General features: G+C 33.2%; 1 protein-coding gene across 2 annotated transcripts in view; it reads left to right on the top strand.

Annotated features, from left to right (window-relative positions):
- LOC100370107 (Golgi-associated PDZ and coiled-coil motif-containing protein-like) overlaps window positions 1-13,038 on the top strand; it is a 31,178-nt gene extending 18,140 nt beyond the window's left edge. For both annotated transcript variants that reach the window (XM_085505159.1, XM_085505158.1), the window contains 6 exons: window positions 72-237; window positions 699-791; window positions 1,183-1,347; window positions 2,350-2,450; window positions 11,756-12,048; window positions 12,828-13,038. In XM_085505159.1, coding sequence (XP_085361285.1) covers window positions 72-237; window positions 699-791; window positions 1,183-1,347; window positions 2,350-2,450; window positions 11,756-12,048; window positions 12,828-12,883 — 874 coding nt within the window. In that variant the 3' untranslated portion in view covers window positions 12,884-13,038. The remainder of the gene's footprint in view (window positions 1-71; window positions 238-698; window positions 792-1,182; window positions 1,348-2,349; window positions 2,451-11,755; window positions 12,049-12,827) is intronic.
- The last annotated feature ends 860 nt before the right edge of the window (window positions 13,039-13,898 follow it).

Genomic DNA, 13,898 nt, shown 5'->3' with positions numbered 1-13,898 from the left:
CTTGTTAATTTTTAGGAGATTGTTTTGTCACTATGTCAAAGTACTAATTTATATTGTATTTTGTTGCCAAGAATTCAACAGATACAACTTCTAGGTAGAGATTTACGTGGTCCAGAACATGACAAACTGTGGAACCAACTTGAAGCTGAGATTCATTTACATCGACATAAAACAGTTATTAGAGCATGTAGAGGTAGAATCCATTCCAGAAAGAAACTTCCTCAGCCTCCAAATCATGTAAGTATTCACATTGTACCTGTATGCAGTACTTATAACAGAAATTTTTAAACATTTAAAATTTAAAAAAAATTGAAATATGTCATCTATAGTTTCTCAAGCATGCCTGGGCTGATTCATCCCCATTCAGACACAATCTACTTGTAGAAATTATTTATTGCACAGTATGTTGTGCAGTTTGTATTTAGTGTGTTTGTGAAAGTCCAAAAGAGCGCTTAGAATTGCAACAAAGTTTCTTTAAAGTTGCAATCGAATGTTGTGCATCTCACAAGCATATCATTATTCCTGCAGGCCATTGTTTTCTCATTTATTTGTGCAATGTCTCTGACACAGCATTACATTTCAGGTGTTTTACAAATATAATATAATATAATATAATATTGTATGGTGACTTGTATCATCTTTTGTGTTCATTATGAATGTGCAATAGTTTTTGTATTTATAATGAGTTGTTTTTACAGGAAGCAATTGCCAGATTAAACCGAGGCATTGGTGAATTAAGGACTGTACATCTTGTTAAAGAGCCTGAGGAAGGGCTAGGCATGTCAATAACAGTAAGTAGTATATACAAATATATTTATTTTTACCTTCCTGGCATTCACTTTTCATACTGTATCACTGTTACAATATGAAGAGATGCATGTCTGATTTACTATCACATATCATGAATTGTTCTTCTGCGATTCTATCATTTTATTAAATTTTCTTGATTTTCAATACTTGATCAAATTGCTGTACAACTTCATATAAAATGTTGTCATTTGTGTATCAATAAAGCTTGAAAGAGAGGAATGTGAAGGGAGGAGAGAGGGTGGAAGGGAGGAGAGAGGGTGGAAGGGAGCTGCACACATACATCAAAGAGAAGTCATCACCTAATAAATAAGCATGGTACTTGCATGTGCGTTGTTGTGTATATGTGTTGATGCATTGCTTACACTTATATAGGGAGGCAAAGAACATGGTGTACCTATTCTTATATCTGAAATTCATGAAGGTCAGCCAGCTGATAGATGTAATGGTCTTTATATTGGTGATGCAATACTTTCAGTTAATGGAATTGATCTTAGACAAGCTAAACATGCTGAAGCTGTTGATATATTATCTAGACAGGTAATTTCTCTCATCATTCGTATATTATCTAGACAGGTAATTTCTCTCATCATTCGTATATTATTTTTGCTTGTGTACTTTGATACAAGTACAGTTCAAATGTTATAAACTTTGTAATTAGAATAGTGTAATATGTGGTTAATTGTATTGCCAATTTGTTGTGCTAATTGCACATCTTCACTTCGAGACTGATTACATTAAAACTTGAAACCTCCATAATGTACTCACCAGACTTAGCACCTAGAGTACTCGGCTCTGGTAATCATTGGGGGGGGGGGGCACTTAGCCAAGCACACACACACACACACACACACACATACACATACCTTCACATCATTATGATTCCAGATTAGTACGTCTCTTTGGAGAAAATAAAATTAGAATTTGTCTGTCATTGATTTCCTCAACACTTTTACATTGAAAAACAAAAACAATCACAAAAAATATGCACGTTTCCCAGAGCATTCTCCTCTCATAATGCAATGCGGAAGAGAATTATCAATGTTGAAGTTCCATTGGTTAGAATTGATTGGCATGTTATTTTTAACTTTTTGAAAGGTTAAATTGAATATGGAATGAAGTATTCAGCATCATTCACGGTAGTTAACACATCATTGTTGAAATATAGTTTATGCAATGTTACTATGGTTTGCTTATCTGGACAAAATTCAAAGACCAGGTTTTATGACTAAACACCTAAATTGTTTAGTGTTTTGGGATGGGCACTTAGCTGAACATGACCCCAACAATAAGAAGGCCCCACAAGTTGGGGGGGGGGGGATGTGAATGGGTGGTAGATACTTCAAGTCGTGATGGAATGCATTAAATTGATAATCTGATTAATCTAAGTACACTCTTTGATGGTTTTTTAATCATAACATTTTGTTGAGATAGCACTAAGAGTGTGTCCATATCAATAAAACAAATTCTAGTAAATCAGGTAAAATAGTAATGCTATATTGTTGTTTAAATGTATGTTTAATTGCTCTGCGTTTATTGCAGACTGGTGAGATAATACTTGAAGTGCAGTTTGTAGCTCCAGAAACAGACAGTGATGATGAAGATGAAGAAGAGGAATATATTGATGAAGCAACTGGTGTTAGGTAAGAAACAATTGTATCTTAGCAACTGGTGTTAGATAAGAGATAATTGTATCTTAGCAACTGGTGTTAGGTAAGAAACAATTGTATTTTAATAACTAGTGTTTGGTTAGATACAGTTATATCTTTGAAAACGGTGTTAATTAAACAGACAACTCTAGTTAAAAAGTCTGCGGAAGGTCAGAAGTCATGAAGTTTGAGTGAGAGTCTACATTGGTTCGGCTTCCAATGTCACACAAAATTTAACAGGATCCGACACTGAAATTTCATAGAAAGTTGTGTACTACTACATGAACGTACTAGGAACATGCTTGTAAAATTATGGCACTGAGACAAGATAAGAAGAAGGGAAATAAGGCATAGAAATCCGGGAAGGACAGTTCTCAAAATGGGTCACCACGAGGAGAAACATCACAGTCAAAAAATAACCCTCCGCGAAGACCACAGTGAAGTAATTATTGTTTGAGTTTTGTTTCAGGGAGGTTTACTCTGTTTTTAGTTAAGTGTTTTATTGTTAAAAAATGAGTTGAAAACTTGTGGTCCCTTGTGGTTGTCACTGTGTTCATAATGACAGAAAAATCAGGCGCGTTATGGGCTCCAATATAAAGTTTGTAAGTCTTAATGTCAGAGGTCTTGGACAATATAAAAAGCGGAAAAAAATGTTTAAATGGCTTAAAAAAAAATCGAAACATAATCATGTTACTGGAAACTCACAGTACTGATAAAACTGCTAAATATTGGGCATCTCAGCTAAAGGGACATATGATTTTTTCGCATGGGTCCAACAATAGCAGGGGAGTCCTCACCGTGTTTAGGAGTGTGAATTTCAACATTAATAAAGTAACAAACAATCCTAAGGGGAGATTTCTAATCACAGATGTTAACATCGCTCAGAAACAGTTTGTAATTGTGAACTCGTATGCAACAAACGATGAAGTAAATCATATGTTATTTTTGAAGGAGATATTTAGCAAACTAAAAGATTATGGATTATGGATCTGGAAAATGATCGTAAAGGGGGAAATCTAACACCCTGGAAAAATGCAGAAAAACTAGTAAAAGAAATAATTTGTCATTTGGCTTAGTTGATATATGGAGGGTGAGAAATAAAGACAAAAAAAGATTATACTTGGAGGTGCTTCCACCCTGAAGTAGTGCAAAGTAGATTAGACTATTTCATAATTAGTGATAGCCTACAATCAAATACTAAGGCAACAGATATTATACCATGCTTTTTAACTGACCATTCAGCAGTTACTCTTGAAATGTCATGGAAAGTGGCCGTGGGCCATCTTACTGGAAACTAAACAATAGTTTCTTGAGAGATAAGTATTTGGATTTGATTGAGGACAAATTGATTGATTGGGTACAGGAAGGAATAGATATTCAGGATCCTGGGATGAAGTGGGATTTGATAAAATTTAAAATTAAACAAGAATCAATGAGATTTGGTAAAATTCGAGCTGCTGAACGAAAACAAAAAGTGTTACAATTAAAAAAGGAATTAACAGAAATAGAAAAAATGATGAGCAATGACCAACTGAGGAACTAATTACACAGAGAGACAGAGTTAAAGAAAAATTGGAGGAAGAATTTGAACAGAAAATTGAAGGATTAATGATTAGATCTAAGTGTAACTGGATAAAATTTGGAGAGAAAAACACAAAATATTTTCTTCAAATGGAGAAATACAGTAACAATTGAAGTCTGATAAATAGAATTATTAGGGAAGATGGTGTAGGGATAAGTGAGCAAGATGAAATAAACAAAGAGATAAAACAGTTCTACATGAACTTATACTCCAGTAAACTAGAAAAGAATAAAGAAAATATTATCAGGAATGAAAATGTTTTTTAATAATCCTGAAATTCCCAAGATGGATGAAAACAAATCAAAAATGTGTGATGGGCCAATAACTGAGGAGGAAGCTGAAAGGGTGATAAAATCTATGCAGGTTAATGAAACCCCTGGTAATGATGAGATAACGTGCGAATTGTATAAACAATTCTGGCCAATCTTAAAGCCTTATATGATAGATTCGTTTAACGCTGCGTTTGAGAAGGGAGAATTTTCACCATCACAGAGGCAAAGCGGTTATCTCCCTAATCGAGAAAAAAGGTAAAGACAAAAGATACATTCGTAATTGGAGACCTGTAACGCTCTTGAATGTGGACTATAAAATTGTAACAAAATGTCTTTCAAAGAGAATGGAAGCTGTTCTTCCTGATCTGATCCATGAAACACAATCTGCATTCGTTAAGAATAGGTTTATTGGAGACGTAATAAGACTAATTGAAGGGGTGATGAACTATACAGACGAAATGAATATACCTGGCATTTTAATAACAATAGATCTAGAAAAAGCCTTTGATTCATTGGAGTGGTCTTACTTATTCAAGGTATTAAACAAGTTCAATTTTGGTCAGAATTTCATAAGCTGGATAAAAGCATTATACAACAACTGCCAAAGTTGCGTTATGAATAAGGGTACAACCACTAGGTACTTCAAGCTTGCCAGAGGAGTCAAACAGGGAGATTGTTTCTCCCCATTACTGTTTGTTCTTGCCCTGGAAATTTTCTTAATAAATCTTACATCCAATAAAAGCATCAGAGGTATAGAGATACAAAATGAAGAAATTAAAAATGTGACATTTGCAGATGACCTCACATGTTTTATTCAAGATGTAAAATCTGGGGAGAATGTTTTCAAGTTGTTAGAGAAATTTGAGAGTGTATCCGGCCTCAAATTAATATTAACAAAAGTGAAGCAATGTGGTTAGCAAAAATAAAGAGTGTAAAGAAAAACCACTGAGAGTCAAGTGGCCAGAAAGTCCAATTAAAATTGTAGGCATTTATGTGTCCTATAATAAAAATAAGGCACTTGATCTGAATTTGGCAGAACCGTTGGAAAAACTCAGAATTAGTCTAAATTTCTGGAAATCTAGAGATTTAACTATATATGGCAAGATTCAAATTATTAAGAGTATGGCTATTTCAAGAATTCAATATGTAATGAACATGATAGATTTTCCGACACATAGTTTCAGGGATGTAATTAAATTAATTTTCAAATTTCTTTGGAGTGGGCCGGACAAAATTGCTCGGCAAACGATGATAGGTGCTGTGGATAAAGGAGGGTTAACCATGCCTGACATCGGAGCAATTTATAAGGCACAGCGTATTAATTGGATCCGGAGGTTTTGTGATACGAGTATTAAACATCCCTGGAAGACAGTGTTGGAAAGTGAAGTAGGAAAAGTAGGTGGAATAGAAGTTCTCCTGTAAAGTAATTTTAAGGTTCAAAAATTGTCAGTTAAATTCTCTGGCTTCTTTAAAAGTATGCTACAAGTGTGGTCAGAAGCTAATCAGTTGGCCAAAGATAATGACAAATTATTGTTAGAACAAGTAATTTGGAACAATCAACATATATTATTGGCTGGTAAGTCCTTGATCTTTAAAGAATTTATTAGAGCCGGAATCATGTATGTGGGGCAACTATTCAAGGAAAATGGCAATATTCTGGCATGGGAGGATGCGAGGGCAATGGGAGTTGCACAGTCGTCTTATTATGCATTGGTTTGGTCTTATTAATGCCGTCCCACGAGTATGGAAAAATTCTATTACTGCAAACAATATTGCTAATTTTAAAATTCCAGATAGGGAAATTTTCTTCAGAGTTGGAGCAGTATTAAGGGGAATTAAAGACTATAACACCAGAAATGTAACCAAATGCTTTGTAGAATTTTATTATATTCCTCCCAGGTCTGAAATGTGTTACACTCTTCTATTCAATGAACATATTGACTGTTGGGATCCATTGTACCAGCTTCCTCATAAAGTGACAATTGATAATAGAATAAGAGCCTTCCAATTTAAGATATTGCACAATGTATTACCTACTTATGTTATTCTGTCCAAAATGATGCCACCAAGAGTCGAAACTGAGAAATGTACTTTTTGTGGCAAAGAAAGAGAGACTTTAATGCACTTATTTTCTAATTGTGAATTTGTTATGGAGTTGTGATATGGTATGTATATGTTGTGGGGAAGACATTTTAGGGCTTCTTGATATTCCCAATGCAAAGCAAATTATTCTGGGAGAAGAACAATTTTCTATATTGCTAAATTTTGTAATACTTGTGACTAAATGCTATATCTATATATCAAGATGCAAAAAACAAAAACTGAGTTTAATGGCGTATAAAAGATTCTTACAAAATATCCAGAATATTGAATTCCATATTGCCATTAGAAAAAATAAGCTCAATTTCCATATCAAAAAATGGGGAAATTTCTTTAAAATTGTAACATAAAAATTGTGGTATGGTGTAAATCCCCTAGGTAATGTATAACTTCTCTACAATGGGGTACATTGTGCGAGATCTTACAATAATGTATTACATTTATCTCTTTATAGTAATGTATAAAATCTCAGTCATGAATAGCTTCTCTACAGTGAGGTACAGATCCTCAAATTATTGTATAACTTCTCTAGAGTAGATTACTAATCATCACATTTGTGACTTACATACCGTAAGTTCTAAAAATAATGTAAAACTTCACTTTATTGGAGTAATGCATATCTTTATTACAGTGATGTAAAATGTATTTGAACTGAACAAGCCAATAAAATACTATTAAATACAAAAAAAAAAAAAGTCTGATGACTGAACATGGAAACTTAAACACATTTCAATCTCATCAACAACTGTCAGCCATGTTAATTTCAGCTGACTGTTGCACCCAATCTTTGCACCAATTTTTTTTTCGTGATTCAAACAAATATGGCGGACTGACGGCCATCTTGTTTTTCATGGTACCCAGGCTACTTTATCTTGAATGCAATGAACGGTTCTGTTTAAATTTTGTACAAAGATAGTACACCAAGAGATACATTTGCACCAACATGATTTTTGTGATTCAATTCAATATGGCTGACCGACGTTCAAATTCCCTGTAAAAGCATTAAATCGTCTTTTTTAGCTCCGCTGTCGACTTAATCGAGCAGAGCTTATTATATGAGTGATTGTCCGTCGTCGTCCGTGTCAATGTTTTACTTTTTCGACTTCTTCTTAAAAACTACAAGCCTGAATGCTTTGATACTTGGTGTATATGTACCTTGGGTAGACCTCTCTTAGGTTTGTTCATTTCATGTTGATATCCTCAATTCTCTAATTTTGGTGAATATTTAGTCATTTTTGGTAAAAAGTGATATTTTCGACTTCTTGTTAAAAACCACAATCATTTATGGTTAAAAATTATATTTTTGAATTCTTGTTGAAAACAGCAAGTCCCATTGCATTGATACTATGCATATTGTTCATTTTCTAATGATATCTTCTGTTCTTTAATTGAAATGTGCATTGCTAACAGCGGAGCTATCTCAGCCGACAGGCTGCTTGTTGTAAAAAGTGATATTTTCGACTTCTTGTTAAAAACTACAAGTGCAATTGCTTTGATATTAAATATATAGGTACTACATGTGGACCTCTCTCAGATTTGTTCAATTTCTAATGATATCTACAATTCTCTAATTTTGGTGAATATTTTTGTCATTTTTGGTAAAAAGTGATATTTTCGACTTCTTGTTAAAAACCGCAAGTCCAATTGCTTTGATACTACATATATAGGTACTACATGTGGACCTCTCTCAGATTTGTTCATTTCGTTATGATATCTTTAATTCTCTAATTTTGGTGAATATTTTTGTAATTTTTTAGCTCCGCTGTCGACTTAATCGAGCAGAGCTTATTATATGAGTGATTGTCCGTCGTCGTCCGTGTCAATGTTTTACTTTTTCGACTTCTTCTTAAAAACTACAAGCCTGAATGCTTTGATACTTGGTGTATATGTACCTTGGGTAGACCTCTCTTAGGTTTGTTCATTTCATGTTGATATCCTCAATTCTCTAATTTTGGTGAATATTTAGTCATTTTTGGTAAAAAGTGATATTTTCGACTTCTTGTTAAAAACCACAATCATTTATGGTTAAAAATTATATTTTTGAATTCTTGTTGAAAACAGCAAGTCCCATTGCATTGATACTATGCATATTGTTCATTTTCTAATGATATCTTCTGTTCTTTAATTGAAATGTGCATTGCTAACAGCGGAGCTATCTCAGCCGACAGGCTGCTTGTTGTAAAAAGTGATATTTTCGACTTCTTGTTAAAAACTACAAGTGCAATTGCTTTGATATTAAATATATAGGTACTACATGTGGACCTCTCTCAGATTTGTTCAATTTCTAATGATATCTACAATTCTCTAATTTTGGTGAATATTTTTGTCATTTTTGGTAAAAAGTGATATTTTCGACTTCTTGTTAAAAACCGCAAGTCCAATTGCTTTGATACTACATATATAGGTACTACATGTGGACCTCTCTCAGATTTGTTCATTTCGTTATGATATCTTTAATTCTCTAATTTTGGTGAATATTTTTGTAATTTTTTAGCTCCGCTGTCGACTTTGTCGAGCGGAGCTTATCATATGAGTGATTGTCCGTCGTTCGTGTCAATGTTTTACTTTTTCGACTTCTTCTTGAAAACTACAAGCCTGAATGCTTTGATACTTGGTGTATATGTACCTTGGGTAGGCCTCTCTCAGATTTGTTTATTTCATGATCATATCTTCAATTCTCTAATTTTGGTGAATATTTTTGTCATTTTTGGTAAAAAGTGATATTTTCGACTTCTTGTTAAAAACCACAATCATTTATGGTTAAAAATTATATTTTTGAATTCTTGTTGAAAACAGCAAGTCCCATTGCATTGATACTATGCATATTGTTCATTTTCTAATGATATCTTCTGTTCTTTAATTGAAATGTGCATTGCTAACAGCGGAGCTATCTCAGCCGACAGGCTGCTTGTTGTAAAAAGTGATATTTTCGACTTCTTGTTAAAAACCGCAAGTCCAATGGCTTTGATATTACATGTATAGATACTACATGTAGATCTTTCTCAGATTTGTTCATTTTGTGATGATATCTTCAATTCTCTAATTTTGGTGAATATTTTTGTCATTTTTGGTAAAAAGTGATATTTTCGACTTCTTGTTAAAAACCAACAGTTCAATTGCTTTGATATTACATATATAGATACTACATGTAGACCTTTCTCCGATTTGTTCATTTCATGATGATACCTTCAATTCTTGAATATTTTTGTCATTTTTGGTAGTAAGTGATTTTTTCGACTTGTTAAAAACTGTAAGTCCGATTGCTTTGATACTATACATATTGTTCATTTTCTACTGATGTCTTCAGTTCTTTAATTGAAATGTGCATTGCTAACAGCGGAGCTACCTCAGCCGATAGGCTGCTTGTTTACATGTCCGGAGTTGTTTCTCAGAGATGACTAGGCCGATTTGGATCAAAGCTGGTATGGTGATACATATTGGGTTATAGTTGCATGTCATATTTTTTCTGTGATTCAAACTAATATGGCTGACTCGTGGCCATTTTTTTTTTTTTCATGATACCCATGCCTACTTTCCCATGAATGCAATGAACATTTCTGTTTAAATTTTGTACAAAGACAGTGCACCAATAGATACATCAGCATTATTTTTTAGTTCCCATTCGGACGCAGTCCGAAAACAGGGACTTATGTTTTGACCTCCCTGCGTGCGTCCGGACCTGTATCTTAGAAATGCCTGGATATTAGACATTATAGGACCTTGATGCACATCATTTTGTTTTTCAGATAAGATTCAAAATGGCTGACTGGCGGCCGTTTTGTTTTAATGAATGTGGTTCTAGTGCCATATCTCTGACGTGCTTTGACTGATTATGTTCAAATTTTAAATATTCATTATATATAGATCATGTCATAGATATACATTGTACACATATATTGGTTTGACGATTCTATTAAAAATGGCCGAATGGCGGCCATTTTTGTGCTAAAAATCATTGAAATCAAGCATTTCTCTGCTGTTTCCAGATGGATTTTGTTCAAACTTAGTATATACATTAGACATTATAGGACCTTGATGCACATCATTTTGTTTTACGATCTGATTCAAGATGGCCGAATGGCGGCCATTTTTGTGCTAAAAAATCCTAAAAATCAAGCATTTCTCGGCTGTTTACAGATGGGTTTTGTTCAAACTTGGTATATACATTAGACATTATGAGACCTTGATGCAAATAATTTTGTTTTTCAGATAAGATTCAAAATGGCAGACTGGCGGCCATTTTGTTTTAATGAATGTGGTTTTCGTTCATATCTGACTAGCTTTCACCGATTATGTTCAAATTTTACATATTCATTATACATCATGTCATAGATAAACAGATATATTGGTTTGACAATTCTATTCAAAATGGCATTGCTGGCATTTATGGATGGATTTCATTAAACCTTGGTACATACATTAGACATAACAGGTTCCTGATGCACGTCATTTTATTTTTCAGATTGGATTCAGATTGTTTTAATGATTGGTCTTCTAGAGCTATATTTCTTAAATGCTTTGACTGATTATATTCAAATTTTATATATTCGTTATACATCATGTTATATATATACATGTATTCAAAATGGCTGATTTTGAATGCTGTTCCAGATCAATATCTCTCAATATGGACAAGTACTTGTTTGACGATCAGATACAAATGTCAATCATTTTAATGTTAAAAAATCATATTCCTGACACGGTTATATTCCAGCTATATTACTATAAACAAAACTATATATCTTAAATTTGATAACTAACAGGGACTGTCCCATGCATGGCTTGTTGTAATTTGATTCAATATGACTGCCCAATGTCCAATTCTCGTGTAAAAGCACTAAATCATAATTTTTTACAAATCCATCTCCAATGGTTTCAATCTAATCTCAATGACTTCATCAGCATCAAATTGATATGTCAGATCATAAAATTTTGGACGGAAAATGTGTCATTAACAATAACGAAATGATGAAATTATTTTCTTTTGTAAATTGTAACTATTTCACCCTTTTATTTTGCATTTATAAAAAAATCAGTATCGGCTATCAATAATACATTTTAAAATTTGTTTTCAAGTAAGAAAAAATCAATACAAGAGCCCTCTAATAACAAAAACACTTCAAGAATAAGTGTTTCACCACAAAATGTAGGTGTGTGCTGGCAGAGATACTTTTGGTGCTCTAACCACAAGAAACTCTGGTAAGGAGAATGAGTTGCATCTCCACGACAATGTTGACGGCTGACTACACTTGATTGGTGATTTTGTCCAGGAAATAATTGTACCACCATGTACAGTAAGATTGTAAATATAGTTTGAGCTAATTATGTGACAATATTACATCTAGGTATCATGTATATCGAGGTGATGACCAAGAACAAGAAGAAGAAGCTATGAGTGAAACAAGTGGAGACATCAATAATCAACACTTTAATGGTAATGTAGCATCTACTCCACCATTACATGATGGAAAAGCTTTGGTACAGCATGATGTCCCATCTACACTCAATGTTAAGCCAGTACTTGAGAAACATCCAAATAGTATGAGCACACAGACTCCTGCCGAAACATGTGAACCATTGTCTGTTGGACAGTTAGCTACAAATGCTTTACAACTGAATCCTGAATCTACTGAAAGCGGTAAAGAACTATTCACAGGACAATGATCAAAGTCCTTGATTTATGGTTTTATTATTATTTAATGGTGATTATAAATTCATTGTGTTCTGGTCTGATACTTAACATTTGTGATAACTATCATTATGCATGTATCTGCTGTATTGGTGCATCAGTCCAGTTCACCACTCTCTAATCATGTCTTCTAGTACATTTATGTATTTTGTTTCCTGTTACATGTGCATGTTATTGGGTGTGCATCATTATTACATGTAATGCCAAAAACTGTATTTTTGCTTGTGACATGCTTATACAATGTTTAATTGATTTTTACATTCTTAGACACCATCCAATTTATTTCCATTCTAACTTAGTTATTTTCATTCTTTGGCTCAATGACAGTATGCGTGGTTCATACACATATAGTGACTTGTCATAGATACATGTACTTCCCATGGCTCATGTACTTTCAAGTCAATACTGCAGGCATGAACTTCACATTTTTTTTATGTTAGTACTAAGTGGTAGTAATGATGTTGCAGACAAAAACACTCATGCTATTTACAGTTATAATATCAAATAGTTGTATTTTAATCATTCAATTCAAATATTCAGGTTCCTTTTTGCATTGCTTTGATGTGAATTGCAACATAGGATTGTTGTCACAACAGACAATGTTGTATACCTTTAGCTTTCTGTAATTATTCCACCTGTACTTTGCATTGGTCAAATGTCACCAATTATTTTATATACTATAATTTATCAGAAATTTAATATATCAAAACTGTATATTTTGTTAATAGTGTCTGGACATAGCTTTAGGACTAGAAAACTCCAGTATACAGAACCGGCATGTTAGCAGGCAATGGTCATCTGGGAATCGGCAAACTATAATTGTATTTTTAAAGTAATATATGATACGCTTTTCTTACTTATTGCATGAGACATATTTATGGTTATTTTTTTTATTCCTTAACAGTCGTCATAAAAAGTACATTTATAATTTCCAACTTATTTTGACAGTTTATCATTTGTTTGCTTCTTCTTTGATACATGCCCTAAACACCAAGCTTACCCTTCTTTCTGATTAATGATGTGTATATCATTCCATATACTTGTACACATAATTATTGCACATGATTATTAATATAATTACCGGTATAAAAAAAATGGAAATTTTTTTTTCTAGAAATGTTTTGAACATATATTTTGTTTTTATTGAGGGTAAGCTATTCTGTATGCATCTAAGCTATGTGTTGGCTAATTTATGACATATTAGAATTCAGTATTGACATTGAAAAAGTACATCGTGAACAAGGCCATATTTGCTGCTTAAAAACTAAGTGCAATAGCATATAACCTTGTACATTACAACTATTGAACTTGAAAGGAGGTTGATATTCTGCTGAGATCTTGAATTTGCAAAGCATAATTTTAAGTGTATGTTTCTATTCCACCATGATTCTTTTATTTTTGGGTGTGTTGGATTTTGTGTGCATGTATATGTATGCATGCATGTGACGGGGGGGGGGGTGCATCTTATTATAGGTACAACAGTAAAGTAATATGAAAATTGTTTAGTTTCTTTAAAAGAATATCTATTACAATTATTGTATTGGATGTTTTCATCAAATGTTCAGATAACAAGCAGTTACCACCTGTACCATTAAAATTCAATATGGGTTTAAAAAACAGATTGTTCATCTAAGTATTGTTTAAAGCGCGGTGGTCGTCTTGCAGCGTGTGTTTGAATTTTATGTAAATAAACAATGTATTTTACATGCATTGTATATGACGCTATGAGTCCCATATCAAACAGGACGCCCTATTAAGTAACAACAAATTCTGTTTGTGGAACAAAAATCATTGCCAAT

This window comes from Saccoglossus kowalevskii, chromosome 11, assembly GCF_978046115.1.
Source record: "Saccoglossus kowalevskii chromosome 11, keSacKowa6.1, whole genome shotgun sequence".
Taxonomy (NCBI): domain Eukaryota; kingdom Metazoa; phylum Hemichordata; class Enteropneusta; family Harrimaniidae; genus Saccoglossus; species Saccoglossus kowalevskii.
Note: the sequence above shows the minus strand (reverse complement) of the source record. Positions and strands in the feature narration are given on the sequence as shown.